General features: G+C 55.0%; 1 protein-coding gene across 5 annotated transcripts in view; it reads right to left on the bottom strand.

Moving 5' to 3' along the window:
* The window catches only part of ABR (ABR activator of RhoGEF and GTPase), a 174,920-nt gene that overhangs the window by 29,934 nt on the left and 117,869 nt on the right, over window positions 1-27,117 (bottom strand). For 4 of the 5 annotated variants that reach the window (XM_040641103.1, XM_040641108.1, XM_040641106.1 and 1 more), the window contains 11 exons: window positions 26,187-26,247; window positions 21,067-21,119; window positions 20,344-20,484; window positions 18,283-18,404; window positions 16,595-16,760; window positions 13,160-13,282; window positions 12,752-12,827; window positions 12,202-12,306; window positions 11,245-11,319; window positions 8,513-8,610; window positions 7,987-8,118 (listed from right to left, as the gene is read on the bottom strand). In XM_040641103.1, the coding sequence (XP_040497037.1) occupies window positions 7,987-8,118; window positions 8,513-8,610; window positions 11,245-11,319; window positions 12,202-12,306; window positions 12,752-12,827; window positions 13,160-13,282; window positions 16,595-16,760; window positions 18,283-18,404; window positions 20,344-20,484; window positions 21,067-21,119; window positions 26,187-26,247 (1,152 nt within the window). Of the gene's footprint in view, window positions 1-4,545; window positions 5,436-7,986; window positions 8,119-8,512; window positions 8,611-11,244; window positions 11,320-12,201; window positions 12,307-12,751; window positions 12,828-13,159; window positions 13,283-16,594; window positions 16,761-18,282; window positions 18,405-20,343; window positions 20,485-21,066; window positions 21,120-26,186; window positions 26,248-27,117 lie in introns of those variants that run through there. The other variant, XM_040641104.1, reaches the window with a different exon arrangement.

Genomic DNA, 27,117 nt, shown 5'->3' with positions numbered 1-27,117 from the left:
TGGGGTAGGCAGCTGCCTAGGGCTGTGAGGTGTCAGGCCAGGGGTTGGGGCTGGGGCGATGGAATGAAAGGGGGAAGCCAGCCCCAAGGCTTTCTCACAGCTGCCCCCACCCCCCTGGTCAAAACCAGGCCATTCCCAGGACCCAGGGGCCCAGCTGTGGACAGTGTGGCCTGAAGGACATTGGGAGAAGGTGTTAAGGACCCACGTGAATGCCCCTCTGTCATCCCACCCAGGGAGGGAACCGGTACCTCCTGGTACCAGCCATGAAGAACTAGAGTAGCCAAGAATTAAAAGTGTTTTGGGGTCAACCAGACCAGTGCCCCAGAGCCCAGGCTCCCAGAGCAATAAAACTGGCACACTTGACCCTCCAGCAGGGTCAACAGGGACAACAGACCCCTTGGGGACCAGAGAGAGGGATGTGGGCAGGGGGAGCCCTTGACCCCTGCCCTAGCAGGCTCCTGACCCACGCTTACTCTGAATTTCCTCCTGCTCTGCAGAGTAATTGAAACCAGAAACAACTCCAGGCCAACAATGGCCCCTTGTTCCCGGCTCCTCACTCACTTTGTGCTCTGGGCCTGACCACACCATGCCAGGCTGCGAGCTGCACCAACGGAGAAGAGCCCAGAGCTGCTCAAGCCCCAGTTAAGGCAGGGAAATCTCGGCTGGCAGGTGGTGAGGGCCCTAACCTTGACCTCCAGTCTACTCTGAGGTCAGTTCATCAAAGCTGGATCTGACTTCATCAGCATAAGAAAACAGATGTGGCCTCAGCCAGCCTAAGGTCCGTACACAGGAGGCCTCTTGCAGGTGACGGCCTTTGGGGGGCGGGGTGCTGCTTGACAAGCTACACCAGGAGTGCCTGCAGGAAGGTGGAGGACAGTGTACCAGGACCTGCCAGTTTGGGCAAAGGGCTGCCATCATTAGATGAGTATGGACTCTGCCAGCCCTGTGCCAAGGGCTTCACGGACTTGCACATTCAAGTTTCATGAGGACCCATTTTATGGTTGAGGAAACTGAGGCTCAGAAAATAAAGTAACTTACTCTGTTCTCCCAACTAATGAAAGGAGAAAGGAGGACTGACCCCCAGATCTGTTTGGCCTCAAAGGCCCATCGACACTGATGAATCAAAATTCTCTTCTGTCTCCTTGACTGCATGGTGAGGTCCTGTTCATTCTTTGTACCCGCAGCATAGCACCCGACACTTAGAGGGGGCTTGGCAAGTAGGAATGCATGAGTAAGCTGGTGACAGGATGAATGTCGCATCATAGCTCCGAATGGTCCATTCCGTTCTTTTGAGCCTCACAATAAGCTGGTGATGAAGGCAGAGTGGGGATACTTATCCCCATTTAACAGATAAAGAAACTGAGGCCCCCAGATCAGAGGACTCAGATGGCGATCTTCTGACCCCCTCTGAACCTCTGACTCCCTCCACATTCAATATCTATAAACCACGACCAAAGGGAAGGCAGATGAGATCTGAGGATATAAGGGCAAGGAGACAGGGATGCCTAACTCGGGGGAGAGAAAGCCAGGAGGCAACTGTTTTAACCAAAAGAGGCTAATAGTGACCAGTTGTGTCTTCCGCTCATGGGGCGCTGCTCTCTGTGAGAGCTGGAGACCGATGCGTAACTGGGTGAGGGTGGGGAACCTTGGGTCTGGAGAGAAGGAGGCTATGAAATCTCCATCCTCAAAGACTAGGCTCTTTTTCCCACTTGAAAGGAAGAGAGTCTAGGGTGAACACAACTGAAATGTCCACTGGTGCACGAGCGGATCAGTAAGATGTGGCCTGTGCATACAATGTTACTCAGCCTTAAGCAAGGAAATTCTGACTCCTGCTGCAGCATGGGTGAGCCCTGAAGACATCAGGCCAAGTGAAGTTGCAAAAGGACAAATACTGTAGGATTCTACTTCCATAAGTCCCTGGAACGGAATAGTCAAAATCACAGAAAGTCAAATGGTGGTTGCCCGGGGAATTACAGTGTTTTGATTCCTTGCTTGTTTGTTTGTTTTTTAAGTAAGCTCTATGCCCAAGGTGGGGTTTGAACTCATGACCCCAAAATCAAGAGTTGTGTGCTCTACTGCCAGCCAGGTGCCCCTAGAGAGTTACTGTTTAATGGGTATGGTCAGTTAGGATGATGAGAAAGTTCTGGGAAAAATAAATAAATAAAAGAAAGTAAGTTCTGGAGATGGATGGTGGCGATGGCTGCACAGTAATGTGAATGCATAGTGCTTCCGGATGGTAGACCTAAAAATTATTTAAATGATAAATTTTATGCTATGTATATTTTACCACAGTTGAAAAAAAAGTAAGGGTCTAGATATTGTCAGATTTGCCAGTCTGGGCTCTGTATCCTAGTCCTGAAGGCAGGGAACTGGCCTTCATGACCCCCTCCTGAGTGTCATTTATAATAGAGTTGAACCCTTAACAAGCTTCCAAGAAGCCAGGTCAAGACTGTTACAGAAATACCCCCTTTCCCCTTCAGACCAGCAGTCTAAGCTTCAGAAAGGAAGAAGAAGGAGGTGAGGCATCCCATTAGGCCTGAACTTTGCAACTGGGGGTGCAGGGCACCAGGATGGCTGGAGCTTCCTTCCTGGCCTGGGACCCTGCCCCTTCCCATGCCAGGGTCTTGAGCACTCCCAAAGCGAAGCTGCCTCCTACCCTGGGGTGTGGGGGGGGGGGACAGAGCCGAGGGTGGGGGTTGTCCCCAGGCTTGTGGCTTAACAAGGAACGGTAGGGAGCAGGGGCATGGAGGGGCTCCTCTGGCTAAGGTGGCTTCTAGGTCTCAGACTCCTCTTCAGTCTGGAGTCATTGGCGGAAACTGAGCTGTGGGTCCTCAGGGAGAGCTCTCCTCTCTGGCCCAGCCAGTCAACACAGGCTGGGCCCTGGGAATATGCTAATCAGCCAGTGGGTAGGTCCCAGTTGGGGACAGCACATCTGGAGCCTGGAGCAGCCTGGTTGGAAATAGACTGGGATAAATATATGGGAGTCCCCTGGGGCCAGGGAGCCAAGGCAGACAAAGGGGGGCCTCCTGCTGAGAGGTTCCTGGGACGGATGGGGGCAGCAAGGAGGAGGCGGGCAGTGGGGGTGGCCTGGATGGAGAATCTGGAGATACTGGCCCCTTAGGGGTGGAGGGGAAAAGACAAAGGGAGGACTCCTGAGCCTAGAAGAGGAGAAACACACCCAGCTGGGGGTGGAGGGGAAACAGAGCTCCACTGAATTTGTAAAGACAAAGGGCAGACCCCTGAGGGTCAGAGACTGACTTCAAGTCTGCCCCTGCCCCACTTGGGCGATTTTCTTTCATTCATTGTCTGGCAGCCAACCCAACATCACCGGGATGGACTCCGGAATTTAGAGCCCTTGCTCAGCCACTGTGGCATGGTGCCACTTACCCTTTCTGGTCTCAGTTTCCCTCTCGACCCAAAACAGGATTGGATTCAATGCCTTCTAGGAGTCCTCTGGCCTAAAATCCTACTGATCCCCTTCATTTCATCAACCACCCTCTTACTCGTGACTCACGATCCCTCCTGCTCAGGGCAGGCGGGCTCCTTAATTTCCTGGGACACTCCCTGCACGTTTCCACCTCCTGCATGGCCGTGAAGGCCCTTTCCCCTGAATGCCCACCTGCTCCTTTCTGCTGGTCCAGAGCCGGCCCACCTTGCTAGAATAACACAGAGACTTAAAATGGCAATTGATGTGCTGGCCATTATGTAGAAGTGATTTTTATGAGGTATAAGAAGTGCTTTTGACAATGTAACAAAAAAGGTCATTATAAAAACTACACATGGCCTTAGAAAAAAGGGATGTTTATGATGCTATTACGTGAAAATAGAAAAAATACAAAATACACACTGTGATTAAAACTATGTAAAATTTCTATGCCTGAAGAAGGGAAAAGGCACAAAATCAAACGGCTGTTTCAGGAGTGGGAGTAGGGTGCTTAGTGATTATGTTTCTAGTCTCTTTACTATAATTGCCATTTTCCTTCTAATGTAAACATTGCATTTGGAATCTAAAAAACCCAGCGCTCTCAAATCCCTCTCCCTCCACCTCCTCCCTGGAGCCTCCCAGGAGCCTCCCTAACTCCAGCCCACGATGATTTTGCCTTCTTCGAATTCCTGCCCCACACTTTTCCATCTTATTCTGTAGGGAACAGTGGCTGACGGGAGAGCACCTGCAGAGGGCAAGGCCTGGGTCTGCTTCCAGTCCTGGCTCCAGTCCCGGTTCTAGTCCTGCTTCCGGCCCCACTTCCGGTCCTGGCTCCAGTCCTGCTTCTGGTCCTGGTTCCAGTCTGACTTCTGGTCCCGCTTCCGGTCCTGGCTCCAGTCCCGGTTCTAGTCCTGCTTCCGGCCCTGCTTCCGGTCCTGGTTCCAGTCCTGCTTCTGGTCCTCGTTCCAGTCTGGCTTCTGGTCCCGCTTCCGGTCCTGGCTCCAGTCCTGCTTCTGGTCCTGGTTCCAGTCTGACTTCCGGCCCTGCTTCCGGTCCTGGTTCCAGTCCTGCTTCTGGTCCTGGTTCCAGTCTGCGTTCGGGCTTGCTTTCGTTGCTCCAGTCCTGCTTCTGGTCCTGGTTCCAGTCTGACTTCCGGCCCTGCTTCCGGTCCTGGTTCCAGTCCTGCTTCTGGTCCTGGTTCCAGTCTGACTTCTGGTCCTGCTTCCGGGCCTGGTTCTAGTCCTGCTTTCGGCCCTGGTTCCGGTCCTGATTCCAGTCCTGTTTCTGGTCCTGGTTCCAGTCTGACTTCTGGTCCTGCTTCCTGTCCTGGTTCTAGTCCTGCTTCTGCAGAGCCCTGGCTCTCTCCCCGCGGGCTGCCTGGCCTTGGACAGGTTACTCGTCCCTTCAGTGCCTCAGCTTTCTCACCTAATTGCGATCGCTTTCCTTCCCCATTGGGACCCCCGAGATAACGGCTGTGAGCATGAGCCCAGTGCTGGGCTCCCAGGAAGCTCGCAGGCGTTGTCATCATCAGTACCGACATCGGCATCTTGTGGTCTCTAGTGGGTTGGCATGCCTTGATACGCTTGTCTCATCCTGAAGCCAGGCCCCTATGGCCCTTGGAGCGGCCAGCCCGTGCTGGGTACATGGCAGAGGGATGGCAGGTCTCCCTCCCCTGGCTCTTTCTCATGCATGCCCACTCACTCCGCTTCCCTCCAGGTGCCCTAGAACGTAAGTGTCCCCCCCCAAGGTAAGAGGACCCCAGACTAAAGAAGGCTCAGGCTCACTTATACCATCAAGTGGGATGCTGGGGTGGAACCTCACCTTGGCTCCTTCTCCAGACCGCTAGCCATGCCAGGGCCCCGTACCCAGGCTGGAAGATTCCCTGGCGGAGGCCTGGGGCATAGAGATACAGCACAGGGGAGAGGGCATGGCTTCTCTGCACACGGTCAGCAGAGGCTGCAGGCCTCAGTGTCCTCATGGGGAGGATATGACTGTCATTTTCCTGGCAGGGCTGTGGCGAGAATCAGAGGAGATCATGTTTGGGAATGGGCCTCCAAGAGCACAAGTGCTGCACACACATGTTGCTGATTAGTGTTGCCATTTGCCTGTCCCTGCATGCTGCCCCCCACTCCCAGCCTGCTGCTCCAGGTTCCCTGCCCCCACCGCCACATCAGGCAAACCCAGAGAGAGACTCATTCTGGAGCAAACACCTGGAGCTCAGGAAATGGGGTCTCGTGCTGTTCTCTGGATCGGCTGAGTAAGAAGGGGCTTAGACAGGGACAGAGGGGGGCCTTCTTCCCCCTGCCTCTCCTTCAGGCCACCTGAACATTAGCAAGGATGGCCCCACTGAAAGGCCACCTTTCGCTCCATCCTCGGTGCCTGGGAAGGAGAGCAGAACCAAGTGCCAGAGGCTGCTGCCAATTCCCTTCCTTGGACACGTGGCAGAAAGGGAGGTGGGAGCAAGCTGTGGGAACAGACTGTGCGGTGGCTCCGGGGGGCCTGGCCGCATGGGAATGGCTCGGTGCAGCCTTTCCACCCAGCCTGGTCATCTTCAGGGGCTCCAAGGGGCATCACGGGGCAAGCAGACTTCACAAGGCATGGCACACCCCTCTTGGGACACCCTCACCCCTCCCTGACCCACAGGAAGGCGGGCAAGACGGCTCCACAGCTAAGGGCCAAGGGCTGCACTGGGGCTGTGCCCTGAGGAGCTGAGGGCTGGGAGACTCCAAAGTTCTCCAGAGAATGTGGGCTCCGAACCGGCCACTCATAGGCCCAGGTCGGCTGGCAGCGGGAAGGTTTGTGTTTCTTTTAATATCAACTCCCAGGCATTTAACATTCCTCGAAGCTTAAACACAGAAACATTTTCCTTACCAGACTGTGCTTTCTGCTCTGCCAAACATAACCTGGCTTCCTCCCCTTCCCCCAAAGCCTCCATCTGCTCCTGTCTCCAAGATGTAATGATTTATGGTGTGTTTCCCCTGGGGCTTGTGTGGCTGACAGAAACGAGGGGGAGGGAAGCAATGGGGCTGGAAGTCCAGGTGGGGACGGTGCCCTGGGGCCCTGGAATCTGGGTTCTGGAGGGCTCAGGGCCCATGGTGCTCCCTGAGTGGGCTGCCCTGGACAGCCTTCTTAACTCTTCCATTTCATGGCCTTCCATTTCAAGGCCAGGGAGCACGGCAACCACTCACGTTTCTTGGCTGGATATCTCCTGGGGCTGACCCCTTCCCTGGTCCTTCTGGCCAGCCTAGGAATATGGAGACAGGGCTCCCCGCCTCACCCCTGCAGGAAGTAGGGTCCAGCACTGAATTTATAGCCCTCGCTCTCATCTAAATGATGAAGGACTGGCTTATGGTTGCCTGGCAGCGCCGTCTCCCTGGCGACAGTGCTCAAGAGCTGGTCCCACAGCATCAGGAAGGGACGTGCACAGGAACACGGGGTGACATGAGGCAGATGGCTGGGCCCCCACCGGACGATGCCATTCCCCTGTTCAAACACTCAGGTGAAAGAGGTGGGGGGAGGAGGAGGCCCATATGGGTCCCCGAAGGGCACCACCACCAAGAACACCTAGCCAAAAGCCAGATACCAAACTCCGCAGCCTACACAGGGCACCAGAGAACACACACTTTCTTCAGAAAAGCGCCGTTCAGCTCCACCCCACCCCCCACACCAGATCACATCTGGGCAATTGTTAAGAAGCTCAAAACACCGAACACTCATGGGCTCAGTCCCAGTGCCAGTTCCCCTTGATTTCAGGTCACAGAATCCACCCCCAATGAGACACTTGTGTTCCCAGCATGAGGCCACACCTGGTGCCAGATGGAGTGTGGATGGCCCTGTGCTGACTGTCATCCCCCCAGACCTACATCCTCTTGGTCGGTAAAGGAACAGTCATCTTCGAACGGGCAGACTGTTCAGGGACACAGGCTGCAAACGAGGGCCTCCAAGCAACACAGCTGAGGCACGAATACTCTTAACCCGAATCAGGACCTGGCTCTATCAATACCCAGAGAACTACCGTAAGTCAATCAGCTCCCGGCATGAGGAAGGCCCAGCCGCCCCAGCAACAAGTCAGAGACCAGCCCCCAGCAAGCCAGCTGGGTCCTAAGCCCTTCCAGTCCAGTGGCAAAGGCTCAAGGCCTCATGACTCCAATGGCAGACATTGCTAATCAAATACAGCATTCATGGATACAGCCTCAGAATCCTTCTGAACACAGTGTTCCTGGGAAAAGCTCCCAGCAGATCAGAGCTGGGATGTGAAAACAAAGGTAGCTGTCACCCCTCCAGTCCGCTGTGCAGGCGAGTGCGTGGTGCACCTGAACCAGGCACAGAGGCCGGAGGGAGTGGGCGCACGTGGGCTTCTGCCGCTAGAATAAGACACCAGCTCCAGCAGGAGAGAACCACCACCTTGGGGAACTTTTCTCAAACCAGTTTTGAACCCAAGTCACAAAAGGTCAAGCACCTTAACCAAGAAGACAGGTGACAAGGACTCCTTCCCAGTAGCACCATCCCCTGGCAGTTCCCAGAGGCCTGCCTTGGTGCCCCGGCTGCGTCTGGACCCTCACCTGGATCTGCCCTTTGCCCATGATCTTGTCCACGATCTCGTTGTTGTCCTTGTTGACCTTGGACTTGTCATAGCACTTCTCGTAGCACAGGATCCTCAGGGACTGGGAGCCCTCCAGCTCAATCTCAAACTCCTGGGGAAAGACGGTACAACAATCCTGAACCTCCAAGGCTTCCTGGCAGGTGTGGGCCCCACCTTTGCAAGGGTTAGAAGGGGGTGACGAGGGCCCAAGAGAAGCACGTCATAAGGCATGGAGGAACCGTCTCCCTTTCTGGAGCTCCAGAGGCCTCTGAACTGCTGGCGGAGTGGAGTCTGGGCCTGAGCTGAAAACCCCACGTCTAGTCGCAAATAGTATCAGATGCTAAGTGAGCCAGGAGTGCAGGGCAGAGGGACTGGGGAGACAGAATTCATCCAGCCAGCAGGCTTGGCCACCCCCAGTCAACAGCAAGTGAGCACAGGGAGTGGGGTGGGTACACTTGGTGACAAGCTCAGGGGTCCCCGTGGGGATGCCAGCCGCCTCCACTCACCTCATCCCACTTGGGCTCTGTCGTGTCCCGGAACACCCTGGTTTTGGCTTTGCTGACAAAATAGCCAAAGGAGTCCACCTCCAGGGTACAGTACAGATCTGCAGTGGGGACAGGCAGAGACACACCGAGTGAGGCCCGAGGCTCGGGAGCGCAGGAAGGAAAGGGGGATAAATGCCTCTGTCCCCCCGACATCCCTGCAGGACAGCCCTCCGTGTTCCCCTTCTCACAGCCCTACGTGCTCTGGCTCCTTCCCACCTCTCTGCCCTCTTCTTAGCCGGCTCTGCCCCCTCTGCCTCATTCACCGCCCTCCAGTGACCCCGACCTGCCCCGTTGCCCCCACCTGAGGGCCCTTGCACTCCCTCCATCCCTGATCCTTGCCTGGCTGCCTCCTCACCACGGAAGCCTCAGTTTGAGGTGGAAGTCTCTGGAAGGCATTTGGCCTCTGGGTGCTGAAAATCTGGAGTAAACCCCACTCACTGAGACAACCAAAAATGCCCCCCGCGTTCTAAAAGCTTGGTTTATTTTCTTCATAGCACCTGACTTCAACTCGAGTCATCTTTTCTGCCTGTCTCCCCTCGCCACATCCACGCCACACAGGCAGAAGCCTCGTGTTTTTAGCCCCGGTGCACCCGTGGCACCAAGGACAGGGCACACAGTGAGTACCACCTTCCAAGTGCTTCTGGAAACAAAGTGGTAGAGGGCTGGGGAGGGAGGAAGGGGAGCTTTTCCTGGTGTTTCTATCTTGAACCTTGGCCTTTAAGGCTGAAAATCTTCTCCCCTCTACTCTGAGACCCAGTGGACGTGGCCACAGCACTGGGCAGCCACTCCAGGCACTCTGCAAATCCACGCCCTTCCTCTGGGGCTCAGACCCTGACACCCATCCCCCTCCACGGGAGCGGCCACGGTGGTATCCCAGTGGAATGGTGCACTGGAGGTGCTCTGGGGGTATCAGAGCCAATCCTCTGCAGTGTGAATCAAGGGGCAGAGGTCAGAGGGTGGACATTAAAGGGCTTTCTTCAGAAGGGAGAGTGGATGGAGCAGCTCCCGAGTTGTCTCTGGCTAGGCAGGACGCAGACCAGACATAGCTGGGTATCCGGGCAAGCTGGGAGGTGGGCACAGATTAACAGGCAAACAACACCAGAGGCCTTGAGTCTGACTGTCTGGGTTCAAATTCCAGCTCCGTACAAATCACTGGACCTCTCTGCCTTACTGCTTTCATCTGTAAAGCGGGACGAACAATGGTGCCTGCCCGCCAGGCCTGACTGTGCAGATGTAATGAACGTATTAGGACAGAGAGCCATGGCTGAAGATTCATGGGGCCTAAGCCCACTGGGTCACAGTGAACACGTGAGTGGTGCCAGAGGCCGGTGGAGGGAGGAGGTGAGGACGATCTGGAGGTCAGGGAAGATTTTGTAGCAGCTCACCTCATGCCTAACCCCCCCGACCCAGTTTGGGAGGCAGACACTGCTCTGGGAGAGGGGGCCACGCCACCTCCCTGGCCCTGCTCCCTGAGCCCCATCCCGGCCAAGGGAGCAGACAGAGAGGGTGAGGCATCTGGGCACGCTGGGCCAGACTCAGGCGTGTGGAACAGCTTTCTAGAACTTACCAACCAGGAATACTCCTGGGCACTGCCCCCTAGAAGGGGACTCTGTGTGTCGGGAGGGTCCAGGAGGCTGCCCCGTGTGCAGGAGCAGCACAGCCTGAGTGGTAAGCAGGGTGGCCCTGGCCACACTGAGAGAAAGCCTGCTTTAACGTGAAAGGTATGGGCTTTGGTACATGGGAGTGACCTCAGGGACCCTGGAGGGATGCCAGGGAGATCAGAGCAGAAAATGCACTGGAAAGGCTCTGAAACAGACCAAGCCATCATCCGCATGCTGGCCACGTTTGAGTTTTCTCCAGCACCTAGTAAGGTACCAGGCACCCAGAAGTAAGGTAGCCCATGAACTTCACAGTAAATGTTTGTTGAATGGCTATTTGCAAGCCAACACCACGTTCTCTGTGTGGTGCAGTGCAGGTAGAGGGGCCCGGGGCAGATCTCACCCTCCAGAAACAAAGAAGACGGGCTGGGGGCAGGAGGAGAGGGGAGGAGTCAGGAGCCCTGGGTTTCTGATCCTCTGTGATATTCAGTCCCTTTATCTGTCTGTGACTCAGTTTTCTCATCTGGCAAATGGGAAGAAAAAATTCCTATGGGGAAAATTAGATAAAAAAGTGTCGTTGTATCTTGTCGAATGCTAAGAACTGCATGGATTTGGGAGATGGTGAGAAAGAAGGCAGAAGAGAGGATGTGTGTGGCAGTGTGCTGACAGCACAGAACTCAGTCATCTCTGAGGCCGCTCTTCGGTCCCCATTAACAAGTGTTTGCCTTTTATGGAGAAAGAAGCTGAGGCTCTGAGAGGTTAAGAGATTTGCCCAAGGTCACCCAGCTTGTCAATGGCAGATGCGGGGCTAGAGTCCAGGATTTCAGACACCCAGGAGTTGGGGAGGGCTGGGGGGAGGGCAGACCTTGGAGACACAAGGCAGGAATGATCCTCCTGCCAAGAGAAGCTGGTTCCTGCCCGTTGGGGGAGTGCCCACCCACATGTCAGGGCAGCTGGCAGGGCCCCAGCCTGGGCAGACCAGCGCAGACTTGCTGGGCCGTGGGAGGCCCCATGCAATGGGTCCATAGGGACTTCCTGTGAACGGATGAACCATGGCTCCCGCTCTTCCTAGGGCTGGGGGTCAGGGACACTTACTGGCTGACTGCTTGAACCCCTTGGCAGAGTGGACGATGACATGGAGGAAGCCATAGAGTCCTGGAGACTCGTCGTCTGTAAGAGAGGAAAGCCCCCACCCGGGTAGGGTTTGGCGAGAGGCCAGCTTTAGCCCCTTCTCACCCCAGGCTCGTAGGAAGGCCAAAAGGGTGTGAGACACAGTCTCAGCCTTGGTCTTGCAGCACCACCTGGTGGGCGGAGGAAGAAGTTTCCAGAGCCCACTGCTTCCTGGAATATGAGCTGGTACCCCTTCTCCCACCACTCAGCCTGGAAGGCCAATCCACGCTCCTTCCCTACTGGGCCAGGCATTTCAGACCATTCCCCAGGGCCCTTTTCCTCGCCTCTGAATCCTGCCTATCCCCTGGCTGTCCTCAGTGTAGCCTTTCAATGTGAAAATTAACTCGGGGCAGGGGCAGATAACCCCACAGGGGAGAGCCCGCCTGCAAAACCCCTTCCCAGCACCCATTAGCAACCAGATTCTACCCATTCTGGATCAGCCCTGAGCACAGCTCTCCCCTGCTCAAACACCTCCCCTAGGCTCCTCAGCTTGAACAAACTCCTTTGCTTGGCATTCCAAGATCTGGTCTCTGGAAACTTCCGGCCTTATTTCTCATACGCTTCCACCTACCCTTGCCTCCTCTACCACCATCATGCACCATGCTTCAGTCTTTTGCTTCCATTATCTGACGACCTCATGAACATATTAACATGACTCCGGTGCATGAGGGTGCCAGATTCTTCCCTCAAGCCACAGGGGGCCAGGGAGGAGCTGGGACCATCTGGGAACTCAGTAGAGAACAACTATTCAAGCTCTCTGTGTACCTGGCAACTGAGTTGTTACAACCATGTGTCTGGCTAGGTCCTCATGGAACGCTCTAGCAATGCCCTGGGGCTTGGACCTGCTGATTAGGCAAGCTTGGGTTGGGTTCCAGATCTTACCGTCTTTATTGCTGGTGACGGGAATGTTGTGTACAGTCCTGAGTTTGAAACAGGATCCCGTGAGCACTTGGAGTTCCACAGAGCTCAGGACAAAGGCCTGGAGATCTGTAGGAGCGGCCGAGAGAGGACACCGTCATCACAGGTCCGCTAGGACCAGCGGCTCTTCTCTGGGGGCTACTGCAGGAAAAAAGCTTAGCTCTAGGGGCAGAGGTGGTCACTGGAAGCGAGGGAAAGACTTGTAGGGACATGGAGACAGTCACAGGTGGCTTGCAACTGTGTATGTGCAATAGCAAGAGCAAGAGAAAGAGAGACAGACAAGCCCGGGCTCTGGGCCCTACCGCTAATTTACTCTGTGCCATAAGCAAATCACTTAAATTCTTTGGGCATCAAGTGATCAGTAGTATCAATTAAGTGCCACCTGTCCTGGCACCTTACAGAGTGACCATGAGGGCCGAAGAGGAGACCGTGGACATGAAAGTGCATGGAAACTCAAGAAGCCACTCTTGCCCTAGACACCCTTGGAGCAGGGTGGGGTGGGGCGGGACTTTACCCTTCTTCTGTAGCTTCTGAATGGCTTCTCTCCACTCTGACCTCTCATAGTCCGAGGACAGCAGGAACAGGTAGCTCTGAAGAGAGATGAGAATTCAGTGGGGGCAACCAGGTGGCCAAGCATATTCCTGGCTCCTTGTCACCCAGGCACCCCCAGGCTTGGCAAAGGTGGGAGCTGGGGAGAGCCTCCTTTCCTGGAAGCCCAGCCACGGGAGGGGCAGTACTGGGGATGGCCAGCAGGGGGCACTGGCTCCACACCCCAGGGAGAGGGAGTCCTGGGCAGGAGCTGGGGCAGCATCCTTGGGGATTGGGCCTGAGTCCCTGATTCCCACATGGCACAGACCCGAGCCCTAAAGAATGGGCAGCCCCAGAATGAGGAACCTCTGTCCCATCACCACCCCTTCCTGACCTTTCCATTCCGATTGTGGATCCGAAACGGGATCGTGGGGGAGTTGAGCAGCAGCAAGAACTCATTCTCAAACATCTTCTTTTTCAGGCGCTCGATGGCCCGGCTCTGTCCTTTGTTGGCTTTCTGTGGGGGCCAGAGGGTATAGATGGCGTCCCTCACACACTCCACTCCTCCCTCGGCAGCTCTAAGCACAGCACTTCCTTGTGCATTCATCGTGTCTTTTTCTTTTTTATATTTTATGATGCTCTGACGTCTTGGGGGTGCCTAGCTGGCCAGGGAGAAAGCTACCCCTCCCAGGGCAAGCTGAGCCCTAAGACGGTAAAGGACTCCTCTATGTACATACCTCCCATATACAAACCAACCAGCCCTGAGTTCATACCCCCATTCGCCAAGCCAATACTCCTCTGCCCTAAGTAACCCAGGGCCAGGTAGCAGACAGTGAGCGACCACCCTATAGCCCAGAGCCTGCTATCATTTCTCAAACTCCCAGTCCTACGCGGTTGTCCCTGCCCTGCCTTCCTTTCCTACGGAAAATACAACACAGGCTGCGAGCCATGCTTCTCCCCTGTGCCTTTGGCATCCTGCCCAAACCCGGTGCTTCCCCCGTGGCCCTAGGTAGGGTGATGCACCCCTTCCTCTTGGAAACTGGAAGTAATAAGAATCTTCCTTCAGTGCCGTTAGCCTAATGGGGTCAACACTCAGTCACTTCGATAGATCAGATCCTGGGTACCAGCAAAATACCCTGCTTAAAAATCTCAGGCGCCTTTCAGCAAAAAGCCCTCACTGCTGGCCTGGCACACGGGGCCCCCGAAGGCCGGGGCTGGCCTCCGCGCCCAGCCGAGTGGCCTCCACGCCCCACCCCGCACCCTGCACCTCGGCCACACCGTGTTCCTCCCCGTTCTGCACGAAGCCCTCATGTCTCAGCCCGGGCGCCCTTCTCTAACGTTTCAAGTTTACATTTTGTGAAGCATCTCTTCCCTTTTAGTAACTGCTATTATCCTTCAAGTTTCAGTTCCAGCGCCAACTTCAAGCTCCTCGGTTAGAATTCATCTCTACCGCATTTTTTTTTACCCACTAGACTAGCAAAATGGTAACAAGTGCTCACAGCCAGTGTTGTGACAGTGTGTGTTGAGAGTGACTCTCTCACGCTACGGGGGGCGGGGGGGGGGAGCATAATCGGAAACAACCTTTCCAGAGGTAAATCTGGCAATTAGAGCAAGCCCTCTGGCCCAGCCCTGCAATTTGTAGGGAAGCTACCAGAGAGAAACAGGAGCGCAATCAGGTTTAGTGCAGTCTTGCCTGTTAAGGGTAAAGAACCAGAAACCATCTAAATATCTCGTACGTCACTGCGCGGTGAAGCGACAGAAGAGGGTGCAGCTGTTAAAAGGAATCTGATAGATCCAAAGAGCTCTCAAATGCACCATTAAGTAAAAGCTTAAGTTGCAAAATGGCACATAAAGTCTAGTCTCATTAAAAACAAACAAACATACACACCGGTATAAGCATAGAAGAGTCTAGAAGAATACACCTCAGACTGTTGACAATGGGGGGTGGGTGATAATCTGTTACACTCTGTATGCTTCAGTATTGTATTTCTTGTGATAACAAGCCAGTGTTAGGTTGGGGGAACAAAAATAAGTTTTAACAAAGTATTATTAAAAGAATCAATCACTGCTTCTTCTGTGACTCAGAGAACAATGTGCCTCCCCAGCGACTCTCCTCACATCGTGTCACATACTGAGGTCAGTCACAGTAGGAGGTGCTGGCACACCCCTGCAGCGAGCTGCCAGCGTAGCTCAGGAAGTGTGGATTCCACCGAGCAGAAGGCCATGTCTGCGCACCTGGGGTGGGAGGGAGGGGACGAAGTCCACCAGCAACCGGGACAGGGAGGAACAGGCCGGCAGGATGCCCTGGGCGGGGCTGAGGGGCAGTGCTACCGGGGGAGACAGGCTCCCCCGAGGCAGGGTGGGGTGTGACCAGTCAGGAGGAGGACACCTGCGCCCCTCTGGGCAGGTGTGCCCCCAGGGAGACCGTCGGTCCTCAGTCATCCCCCTGCTCCAGACACCCCCGGGGTCATGACTGTGGTCTTCCTCTCCTTCAAAGACGGATGTCTAAGCTGAAAGGGTTCTTAGAAGCCACCTGGTCATGGATTCCTCGACACGTGTTTACAAAGCACCTACTATGTGCCGAGTCTGGGGGGCATTGAACTGAAGAAAACCACACCCGCGCTAGAGTTCAAATTCAAGTGGGAAAAAGAGAAAGCGGCCTATGCAATTATAATTCAGGACCAATAACTCAAAAGAAAGAGGCAGACCCCAGGACCAGAAAGCGGGGCACCCGACCCAGACACAGTGGATACACAGCAGGGAAGGCTCCCGGGGAGGGGAGGCCGAAGCTGAACTGACAGGTGGGAAAGGGAAACTAGGCTAACGAACCAAGCCTCTCCCTGCCCTTTGCGACAGGCACGTGGAAACCTCCTGGGGGGGGGCGGGCTTTCCTCTAGCCACTGTTTTCAGATATATTAATGTAAGGCTATATATTTTCCTCTAAAGAGTGCTTTGGCCACAACTATGGATTTTGCTATGAGTGCTCTCATTTTCATGCAGTTCTAAACAGTCTGCCGTTTCCACGTGGATTTCCTCTTTACCTTGCAAGTTTTAATTTTCTAGGCATATACTTAACTGTATTCTAGTTGTCGATGTCTGATTTCGTTGCACTGTGGTCTGTGAACATGACCAATGGGCTATCAAATTTTTTTTAGGGGTGCCTGGCTAGCTCAGTCAGGACAGCATGTGACTCTTGATCTCGGGGTCATTGAGTTCAAGATCCACATTCGGTAGAGCTTACTTTAAAAAAAAAAAAAAAGACCCAAAAAGTGTTTTTTAAATTTCCAATTTCCTTTGCAGCTTAATACATGATAAATGTGTGTAAATGTCGCATAGGTGTTTGACAAGAATTTCTGTTCTAGGCTCAGGCACAAGCTTCTGTGCATTTCAGATCAAGCGGGAGCATGTTAACTGTGTTATTCAAAGCCCCTCTCCCTTTACTTATTTGCCTACTTGATCTGTCAGTTTGAGAAGCCTGTCAAGCTCCTTCTCTTGCACCCATCCTGCTTTTCCTTAAGAAGGCCTTCTTCTCTTGCTTTCCTTTTCTTTGGTGCTTGACATACACTAGGAAGCTCCCCCTGACTAACCCCACTAAATGCTGAGCACTGACTTCTTGGCCTCCTTCCATCTGCTCAGTGCTAATGCGCCATCACCAGAGTCTTTCCCTGAGCATGTCCTCGAGGCCTCCTACTCCTGCATCTTGTCTCCCTTATCAGACTCTCAAGCCTTACTACTTCCCCTCCCTCCAACACCCTGACACACCTAGTTCAAAGGGCCCCAAGGAAAAGGCCCCCCCCCCATCTCAGCTCAGATACCAGGCTCTGCTCACCTCCTTCTGGATTTCGCTCTTGAGGGCAGAGATCTTCATTTTCATGTCCTCCAGCTCATGGTCTGGGAAGGGATGCACCTGGGGGCTGGCCTCAGACTCTTCGGGGGAGGGAAACACTAGGTCGGCCAGGGGGATGTACCATTTGCAGTCATATTGCTGGTGCTTCCTGCAAACAAGCCCGAGAGAGACATGAGTGAGAGAGAACTTGGCTCTTCAAGCCTCAACTGCTAGAACCAGAAAAACACCTGAGAGGGATTTGCTAAGAACTTGTCATGGGCGAGAATGATCCGTGTCCTTGACGAGTCTGATCAGGAAACCCACATTGAAGAAATGACAGTCAGGGTCTAGGGTCAGGCGGCAGTGAAGCTCTGGGCCTTGGCCTTGCCAATCTTCAGGCTCCGTAGGCTGGTGTTTTGAGACATCCCAAACCTCTAACACTTTCCTATTCCCCATCCTGTGCTCTCCCCTCCCCCTAGCCTATCTATACTTAGCTCATAGTCATTGTCCTTTGGGCTGGAGATGGAATACACATGCTATTTTTAATGCCAACTCTGATCAATAAAGTTCACGTGGGGGTACTGGGTGGAAGATGATAAAGCCACACCCCAGCCCAGTGGGAAATAGTGCCATGGTTCATTAGTGATGTCTGTCATGGGCAAAGGACTAAAGGCAGAGGTGTGTTTGCTCATTGTGACTGCCATCGGTGCTCTAGAATGATCTCACCTGTGATCTAGTTCCAGGGAGCCACCCCCTTTTCTGAGGCGCATACTAACCTCTCCTTCCCTCACCTCCCCCAGGACATGGGTTTGCCCCTCTCACTCTGGCCCCTTAGTGCTGATGTGAGCGTGAGGCTTGTCCCCCCTGGACTGGGAGGTAGTGTTCTTGGCACACAGTAGACAATGAGAAAACGGAGGAAGAATGCGGGAATGAGTCCTGCATGACCTCTACTGCTGGTGGCACAGGGCAGAGCCCGCTCACTGGGGGCAGAGACAGAGGTGGGAAGCAGCTCTCAGGTCTGACTAAGGTTCAGATCCCATCTTCTCTACCTCTAGGCATGCGACCTTGGGCGACGGATTTAACTTTTCTAAGTCTTCTCTCTCGTCTGTGAGTGTTTTGGGGAAGACTGGAAATAATAGAGTCAAAGCATTTGTCATGGCACCTGGAATGGCATAAGCACTCAGTAATGACAGCAGATTTAATGAATATTCACGGAATCGCAGTTAGCAGAAATTTAGAGATGTCTAATAAAAGGAGAGTGCTTAAGTAAATTATGGCATATCCACTTGTAACATCACGAAGGAAAGTAAAAGGATGATTATGAAGATTAGGCAGAGACTGGGAAAATGCTTATGACGTGAAATGGAAAAAGCAGAGACCAAAATTGGGTATTCACTCTGATTACAAGTACATGAAAAAACATAAGAATGTTTAAAAAAACTGGAAGGAAATATAGCAGCAGGAGACCAATGCTTATGTTCGGGTGGGTGATGGGTTATTCCCCCTGTAATTTGGTTATATTATCTTTATAATTAAAAACTATTTATTTTTAGAAAAAGGATATGTAGTAAAATAAAATTAATGAATCGATTTTTTAAAAAGAAAAAATAAATGTAGATTGCCCCTCATGCCCGAGGGCTCCCTGGGGGGGGCAGAGTCTAGCTCCCTCCCACCCCACCCCCTGGACTCACCCTGCAGATGTCTTCTTGAGCTTGGCACACAGTAGGACATCGGTAAAGAGGAAGACGTGCCGCAGCTTCCGGGAGCTCTCCGACACTTCCACCAGGAAGCCGTCCTTCACCAGCTGCCGCGTCTGAGGGAGATGGCACACCCACCCCCACCTGCTCAGCGGGAGTCCGCCCAGGGCCCAGCCTGCACTGGAGGCACCATCCAGCTGGGAGGGGCTGCAGGGAGGGGCAATGGCACCTGGTGGTTAAGGTCATACAGACACGGGCTTTCTGGTTGTAATCTTGGGCAAGTTCCCCGACCTCTGAGTCTCAGTCTTACCATCTGTAAAATGGGGATAATGATGGTTGCCCTATAACGTCGGATTCATCAAGATGGTATATGTAAAAGAGCCCAATGCCTGGCACATAATACGTGGTCAATAAATGGTAGCTTTATGGGCACCTGGGTGGCTCCATTGGTTAAGTGTCTGCCTTCAACTCAAGTCATTATCCCAGGGTCTTGGGATCAAGCCCCACATCAGGTTCCTGGTTCAGTGGGGAGCCTGCTTCTCCTTCTCCCTCCTGCTTATGTTCTTTCTCTTAAATAAATAAATAAATAAATAAATAAATAACATCTTAAAAAAAAAAAAATGGTAGCTTTGTATGTTCCTGCAGTGGTTAATGGCTCTCACCTGGATAGACCCTAGTGCAGAATGACTTGGTTCCTCCACACTGGGGAGCTCCCCCCCAGCCGTGGGAACCCCCCCCCCAAACCCTGCCTAAGAAGTTGATCGTGTTTCAGTTCAACCTTGACCCACAGGCCCTCTCAGTCTGCTTCGGCTGCCTCAGCGTGGATTCTACAGCTGCCCTCAGGTGGTGGGAGACACGGGCTACCTTTGGTGGGGCTGCAGCAGCTCCTGCGGGACCCTGCAGCCATCTCTAATGGGTTCTGGATGGGTAAGAGCATTTTGCTCCATGCAGAACTTCCAGAGTTTCTGCCCTGACACCCTCACAGCCAGCAGACTTCTCGGGGGCTGTCGCGGTCCGTGCCAGCGTTCCCTGTGTGTATTACAGACCTTGTGACCTACACGTGCCGCAGAATGCAGGTGAGCACGGTGAAGTATACAGTTAACACGACCAGAGACTGACGGTGCTCTAAACCCTTCGGAGATCTTTCAGATATCGAGTCAAACAAACCAATGACATTCCAGGGCTTGCCAACCAGGGCCGGGAGCTGCACATGGGGACGGCTCTCTGTGCCCCATTAGTCATGCTCCAGACCCCGTCCCTCATTACTTCCCTTCCCAGGAGACACTGGAGGCTCATAAATGTAATAAAGGAGCATAAACCCAGCCAGTCTTCACTCCTAAATGCCACTTAATTACCTCTCCTGGACAGGAAGCACTGTATAAGGGCCAGGCTGCTGACCCACGTGACTAACTGTCCCTCCAATTCTTCAAATCACTTCCCCTCTCTGGGGTGCCCCCACTTTTCCACCAAGAAGGGCCCCCCAGGAACTGGAGCTGCTGTACCACATTTGTACCTGGGACACTCCAGCAACCTGGCAGCCTTAGCCACCCCCCCACCCCGTTCCAGCCTTTCTTACTGTTGGGCTCACTCCCTAGCTCCTGCCCCTCCTATTCTCAGATTCCCCAGGCTCCCGCAGGCTGAGCCATTATCTTCCAGGGGACCCTGAGGGCATCATACTGCCCACGGTGGGGGTGTGCATTCCATAACGCTAGCCACAGCCCCGGGTTTCCGTGGTTTGGGGGTTAGTGCATGAGGCTTGCAGACAGAGAACCCCAGCTAAAGAATCCAGTTCCAACACTTACGGCCAAGAGACATTGTGTTAGATCTGCAGAGACTCTCTAGGCCTCAGTGGATTATATGAAGATTAATGAGACACTGAACGTAAAGCTCCCGGGGTCTGAAGACCTTTCCTTAGCTGGGCATGGGAGATGAGGGCTGGAGAGGCACCGAGGACGGGGCAGTGGTGCCCATCCGAGCAGGAGAGCAGGGATGGGTGATGTGGTCTGCTGTGCCCTTCTCAGCCTGGGTGAGAGGCAGGGTGGGTCCCAAGCTCACCTCCCCCTTGGGAGTTGTAACCGCAGTCCGGCGGGGGTCAATGTCCTCATTGATGCTGGACAGGAAGTTCTGGGAGATGCGGAGGGCATCCTGGAGCAGCGGGTAGTCTGGGTGGTCCACAGGTGTGTGCTTCAGCAGGTCCTGGGAAGGGGTGGGGTGGTGAGTCGGGGGCAGCAGTTCTGGGGCTCAACGAGAAGACAGTGGGGACTCAATCGTCACCAAAGGAATTCCAGGGCGGGGCCCTAGGGGACCTATGATCTAATCTGGTCATGCCTCTACAATCTGAACTCAAGAGGAGGGTCCGAGAGTCAGGGCCGAGGGAAGTGGTGCCCCTTTATTACCACCGTAGTCATGACTCTGCTCCCTGGCGGAGTGAGCCAGGTGGGGGCTCGCCTCCCCTAGCAGCTGGGAGAGACAGCCCTCTACCCACCCCACAGCTGCCCCAAGGACCCTGGAGACCAAGAGGCAAGGGATGGGGAGGCAGGAAGCGCCTGCCTCCACGGCAGCATCTGGCCAAACGTTGAGCTTCGCAGCCAAGCTATATTGAGGCCCTGGCGCCGCTGGCATGGTTAGCGAGGCCAGGGAGGTGCAGTCAGGGCCCAGGGCCCCTCTGCCCAGTTCCCCGAGTGGGTTGTTCTCAGTGACTCCAGTGCCCGCCCCCCTGGGCTCAGTCTCCCACAGAACTCCTAACCCCGCTCGGGCCACTCAGGGGCTGACACTTACATGGAGGACCAGGGTGCTCCTGGTGACTCGGTCAATGGGCTTGTAGAGCAGAGCTGTCGGCAAAGGCAGGGAGAAGGACACAAGACAGAAGAAATACAGGAAGCAGCTTGATACCTCAGAGACGAGCCTTATCCCTCCTCCCACCTCACTGCCAGACCAGCTGGATGCCCGGGTGCAGGACACCGCAGCTCCGCTCTTCCCCAGGGCGGGCCCGACGGCACCTGCACGCAGACATTCAGCCCTAGCTGCCCAGGCCCCTCCCGCATGCCTCAGTTCATCTCCCGCCAGACGTGACTTCTCGCAGGGCCATCCCACAGGCCCAGCCTTGTCTGGCCAGGTCGGAGTGGATGAAGATGTTCCTCTTACCCTTAACCCTGCATCGTACAACTATACCTAGCCTCGCCCCACAGAGCTCGGGCACTTTGCTCACACCCGGCGCCCCAGGATGCGGGAAGGAGACATGATGCTTTTCCAGGGAAGGTGGCTCCCGCACACCCAACCATTCTCACACTCCTCTGGCCCAAGACCTGGCATCACCAGCTGGGAACCGCGGCCTTTGTTCTGACTCACACGGGCGGCCTCTTCTCCATGAGAAGACCCCCCTCCATGCCGTCAAACTCCCCGACAAAACAGGACAGGCTGAGGGCCAGGGAGGCAGGCCAGCTCTTCACACAAAGTCTCTGCTCTCAAGTGAGTGACAGCTGAGGGAGCAAAGTTTTCCCGAAGGAATTCAGGTGGGGCCCCTGGAAGCGCTGAAGAGGCTGGGGAAATGCAGACTCAGCGGGGCCCCCATTCCCCACACCCCTTGGCCGACCAGGGCAGCAAATGAGGATTGCTGGGATTCAGCAGGGACAGGTGGAGGCAGCAGCTGGCTGACCACACTTTCAAACAAAGCTTCCCGCAAGCAGCTGTGGCTTGCCCCTCCCAACATAGGTGGTTCAGCCTCAGTCCTATACCTGGATGCCTCTGTCCGTGGGGTCATGACCTCTGTCCTCCTGCCACAGGGGCAGGAAGAGGCAGGATGCTGGCTGTGACAGTCGCAGAGCCGAGACTCATGCCCTAGCCAGTCCCCAAACCAAAGAGTCCCCTGAAGCCCTGGATATAAATACCCCATGCATTGCTAAGCAGACACTTTGGGGAACGATCTGCTGGCTGTGAAGAAGCTACAGTCTCCGTGGTATCCCATGAGCCTTATCTGCCGTCTTTGCTTGGCTGCCCTTTAGAATCATTGGGGGAGCTCTTAGAAGAAACAGCTTCTGTCCCCCTCTCCCCACCTCATCAACTAAATCCCAATCTCTGCTGGGTGGAACCTGGGTATCAGCATTTTTAAAAAGCTCTTTTGCAGATTCTGATATGTAGCCTTGGTTGAAAACCACTGCCTTATGCCAACCCACTTCCCATGACTTATCCTTAGCCCCTTCTTAACTTGGCAATTGTGGAGAGACCCTCCCCATGGTCTATGGGAGCTAAAATGAACAAGACCAGGCTTGGGGTATCCTGGGTCAGTGAGGGTAGAGCCCAGTTACCAGCCTGGGGGGTGGGGATGGAGGGCCGTACAGATATTATTTAGAGTACCCACCTGTGGCTTAGCTCATCTTCAGGGGGAAATCACACCCAAGAACCCCAAAGACCCAGGAGAAAGTGCAAGTTCAGCAGACACCTGCCAGGGTGGGCCCTGGAGTTCCAGCTCGGGGAAAGCTGATACTGCAGTGTCAGCTCCCTCTGTCCCTCTCTCAAGTCCCAGGAGGAAGAGGTTTCTGACTAAGCTCAGAGGTCTGCACAAATGGTGGGTCGGGTTTCTGAGGGGTTATTAATATGCCTGCAGTCACCTCGAGTCTACCTGACTGGATGTGGAATGAGTGCCCGGGTTGGGGGAGAACAGCTAGGAGGAAAGGTGGGGAGAACAGAATGCAGGGAGAGGGTCCTGGGGCCAGAGTCAGATACGGAGGGAAAAAGGGGAGGAAGCGCAACCCCAATGTTCTGTTTGTGCTCCCCACAGCCCCCGTGTGCAGCCTTCCCCTAACAATGCAGGGTAAAGAGCCCACCTTCGCCCTTCATCTGTTCCACGGCTCTGGCAGGCCGGGCTGCTTCCTGCCCCTGCATCCCCTACCCTTCCTTCTCCTCACCATGCCATTCCTGTTCCGGAGATAGACACCATTCACCAAGTTGCAATGCCTGTCTCCCCACCTCCTCCAGGAGCCTTCCCTGACCAGGACTTTTGCAAACAACACCCACAGTACCTAAAAGTCAGACCACTGACATGAGCAAGCTGGCCTCTCTGTAGTTTGCTGGGTACTTACTCTGTATGTCTGTGGCCCTATCTTATATGCGCTATTTCCTCTGATTAAAAAGAGAAGCAGGGGGCGCCTGGGTGGCACAGCGGTTGAGCGTCTGCCTTCGGCTCAGGGCGTGATCCCGGCGATCTGGGATCGAGCCCCACATCAGGCTCTTCTGCTATGAGCCTGCTTCTTCCTCTCCCACTCCCCCTGCTTGTGTTCCCTCTCTCGATGCCTGTCTCTATCTCTGTCAAATAAATAAATAAAATCTTTAAAAAAATAAATAAATAAAATAAAAAGAGAAGCAATTATCACTAGCCCCATTTTACAGATGAAGAAGCCTCTCTAAGGCACAGAGAAGGTACATAATTTGCTCACAATAACAAAGTTGCAAATGGTAGCTGGGTTTTGAATGTAGGTCTACCCATGCTCCTAACTTTGAGCTGTCTTCTTCAGCATGGGAGGGTAGCATCTGCAAAAGCTCGGTGACCCTTGGGAGGATCTTTGGAAAGATTCACCAGGAAGGAGTGGGTAAGCTGGCCTCTTTTGTTACCAAGGTGAGCCCCTTCCTTGGGGGCCTGGATCACCCATGATTTCCTTTTGCATGCCCCCACCCCCAGCATCTTGCTCAGAGACCTGCAGAGTGGGTGCTCAGCAAATAACCATTAAGCCAGAGAATCCACCCCCCGCCCTGGGGCCCCATAAGCAGCATCCCTTGGATGGCCTGAGAAGATTCTAAACAGTGTGGTTGGTAAGGGCTTGTTCTCTCCCTCCCCACTTTGAAGATGACTTCAAACACAGTATCACAGAAACCAAAGAAACACTGAACTCCAGTCCCAGGTCTGTTTCACTAAGACTAAACTCCCTTTTGGGAAGGGAAGAGGAAGCCAAGGGCCAACCCCATTTCCTTTTTAAGGAGGCAGAGTTGAGACCTGACCCACTCCTAGGCCAGACCAAAAAGAGCATTTCTCCTCTGATCTTCAAACAGGCCAATTTCAAGTTCATCTCTCCTCTTGACCCCAGCCTGTCAAAATCCAAGCCGACGGGTGGGGGCACAGGGCAGCTTCTGGAGGACAAAGACCAAAGCACAGGTCTCCCCCTGACTCACTGACTCCAGACTCCCTGTGCCGCACCCACGATCTCCTATCTCCGGAACTAGAGTTCCCACAGCTGATCAAGAATGATCCTCGACGTGGGACAGCCTGAGCAGGTGAGCAGACAAGAGCCCCTCCAGCACAGTGGCCTCTGAGAAAGAGCCTGGGAAACCTCATCATTTCTCCTCCAGCAAACTGCCATCCCCCTCCGTTCAGCCTTCACCAAGGAGCTCCAGGTTACCACGGAGATGTGAAGGCAAAGTGACTGAGGGTGCAGACAAAACGCCTGGTGGGAGGGAAGAAGGTCCTAAAACCAGCCTCCTGCCACTCCAACACACTGGGGCCCAGGGCAGCCGGCCCCTGGAGGCCACACTTGACCCTCCATCCCTGCCAAAGGCAGCTTGGGTCATCCCTAAAGCACTTCTTGACTCAGAGGGCAGTGTCCACTTCCAGACGCCTCCTTGCCTCGGCCTGCCCCAGCCGACAGCACACACCTGTCCCAGGACCCCCTTGCTGAGGGCGCTGCACAGGGGCTGCCCTGGGTCCCTTCCACTGCCCAGTGGGTGTGTGACCTTCACAAAGCAGAGGCCTGCCACGCCCCCCTCTCCCACCAGCATGCACCAAATGCTGGGACCGTAGCTTGAGGGTCTCTCATGGCCACAAACAACGCCCTGCGATCAACCCAGTTCCCTCCCACTCTCCCAACCGGGGCAACGTTCTCCCACCACCACCGCCTCTCCCACCACCACTGCCGTGACGAGGAGAGAATGTCTCGAAGGCAGCCTGTGCTCTCCGAGCACACAATACCCTGGCGGCTCAACCTCCTCTCCTCTCTCCGGAAACAAAGAAACTCCCAACTTGTCCCTCCAGCGGGGGCTGACGCCCTCCCGGGCGAGGCACTGCTGCCCAGACCAGATGCCACAGTCTGACCAGCCCCTGCTGACCCCCCTCCAGCCCCAGGGCTGCACACCTGCGGGCACAGCCTTGTCACTTTCTCTCCTGAACAGCATCTCCAGGAAGTTGCCCGCTGCCTCCCAAGCTAAGCCATCGATTACCCACTGAGGCTCGGGAAGGGGGTGCCTGGCCACTTCTAGCCTGGTCCTTCCATTTCCAAGCCACCCTGCCCCCAGTGGCCCCAGATGTCAACTCCAGGCTGGAAGCTGGCCAGATCCAGCCACTTGCACCCCCTCCCTTCCCTGCCGCCCCCCCCCACCTTGCCGGCCACATGTCAGCCCACTCCAGCCAGCCCCCAGAGGTGGGAAGCTACACCACCTCCCGTGAGAGGGGGCCTGGGTTACCATAGGTGCAGTTACAGCAGAAGCGAATGATGAGGAGGATTTCCATGGCAGCCTCCGTCCCAGCGGCAGGAGCTTGCGGCCATCGCTCGGTGGCTCCCATCAGCAGCCTGGCCACTCAGCCACCTTGCCGGCTGCTGCTGCACAGCCTGAATCAAGCAGCCGCTTCAGAGTGCTCCTCTAGCAAGGGGGAGGGGCGGGAGGGGAGGCGCGCGTGGAGAGGCGGGAGGGGGGAGGGGGGAGGGGAGCGAGCTGCCTGCTGGCATCCTAAGGAGGAGCACGTTTGTAGCTGGCCGGCTGCCTAGGGACAGAGGCTGGATTCCTCGCGATTGTGCACCACACACACACACACACACACACACACTCCCGTGCACATGCTCACACAAGCAGGGCACCACAGTCCACAAAGCCAGACAAAGGAAGGTGACTGTTATCCAGCCTGCTCCCCGGAGTACCTTCCATAGTGACGGACGTGTGGCTGTCCTTGGAGTCCTTGGGACCTTTCACTTTGAGTTCCTGCGAAACAGAGGGGAGGAATCACTACGTGGCCTGCCCCCTGAACCTCCCCATCCTCCATCGTAGGCAGAGCAGGAAGAAGCGCTCTGAAACCCAGGGTGCAAACAGGAGGACAAAGACCAAAGCACAGGTCTCCCCCTGACTCACTGACTCCAGACTCCCTGTGCCGCACCCACGATCTCCTAGGGCCCGTGGAGTACCAAGGAGGCTGGGTGTAGGCAAGGAGGGGCTCTGGGTACCTGAGAGCTCTGTAGCAATGGTGCTCCTTGGGCACACCCCCTAACGCCCCTCCCCAGTGACTCTGAGGGCCTTCCAGAGAGGTGGCAAGAGCTGGATCCCCCAGCAGCAGCCACTATTTAGGGGTCCACCATCAGCCCAGGGTACGTGGGATGTGAGAGGACAAACAGCAGGTGTACCAGCGCCTTAGGGCGTGAGCAGCCCTGGAGATAAGGAGCGAGGGGTCCTGTGCACCTGCACAGGGGGAAGCAGGGAGGCAGTGCACCTGGGGCAGAGACTGAGCTCCACAGGGCAGTCCCACCTAGGTCCTACCCCGACTGAGAGGGGTTCACCCAGTCTCCAACCACACCCCCCACCCCCACCCACAGGTGCCTGTGGGTTTCCTCAGGGAGGAAACTGCAAGCAAGGAAGAGGCAACACCCCTCCTGGCCCCCAGCAAAGTGACCTGGAGTGAGCGCTGGAAAGAGACTCTAGGGATTGCTTATCCTAGCTTCCTTTCTCTGCATTTAGAGAGAGAGGTTCCAGCTCCAGCCCTTGGCGACAAACCGCTAGGGCCCGCAACTGGAGCTGTAAGGCAATCCCCACTTGCAGGGCTGAGTGCGCGGAGGGGGCCTCCAAGTAGCGCGTCAGCAG

Source organism: Ursus maritimus, unplaced genomic scaffold (assembly GCF_017311325.1).
Source record: "Ursus maritimus isolate PB19 unplaced genomic scaffold, ASM1731132v1 scaffold_24, whole genome shotgun sequence".
Lineage (NCBI taxonomy): Eukaryota > Metazoa > Chordata > Mammalia > Carnivora > Ursidae > Ursus > Ursus maritimus.
The sequence above is the reverse complement of the archived record's forward strand: the minus strand, read 5'-3'. Positions and strand labels throughout refer to the sequence as shown.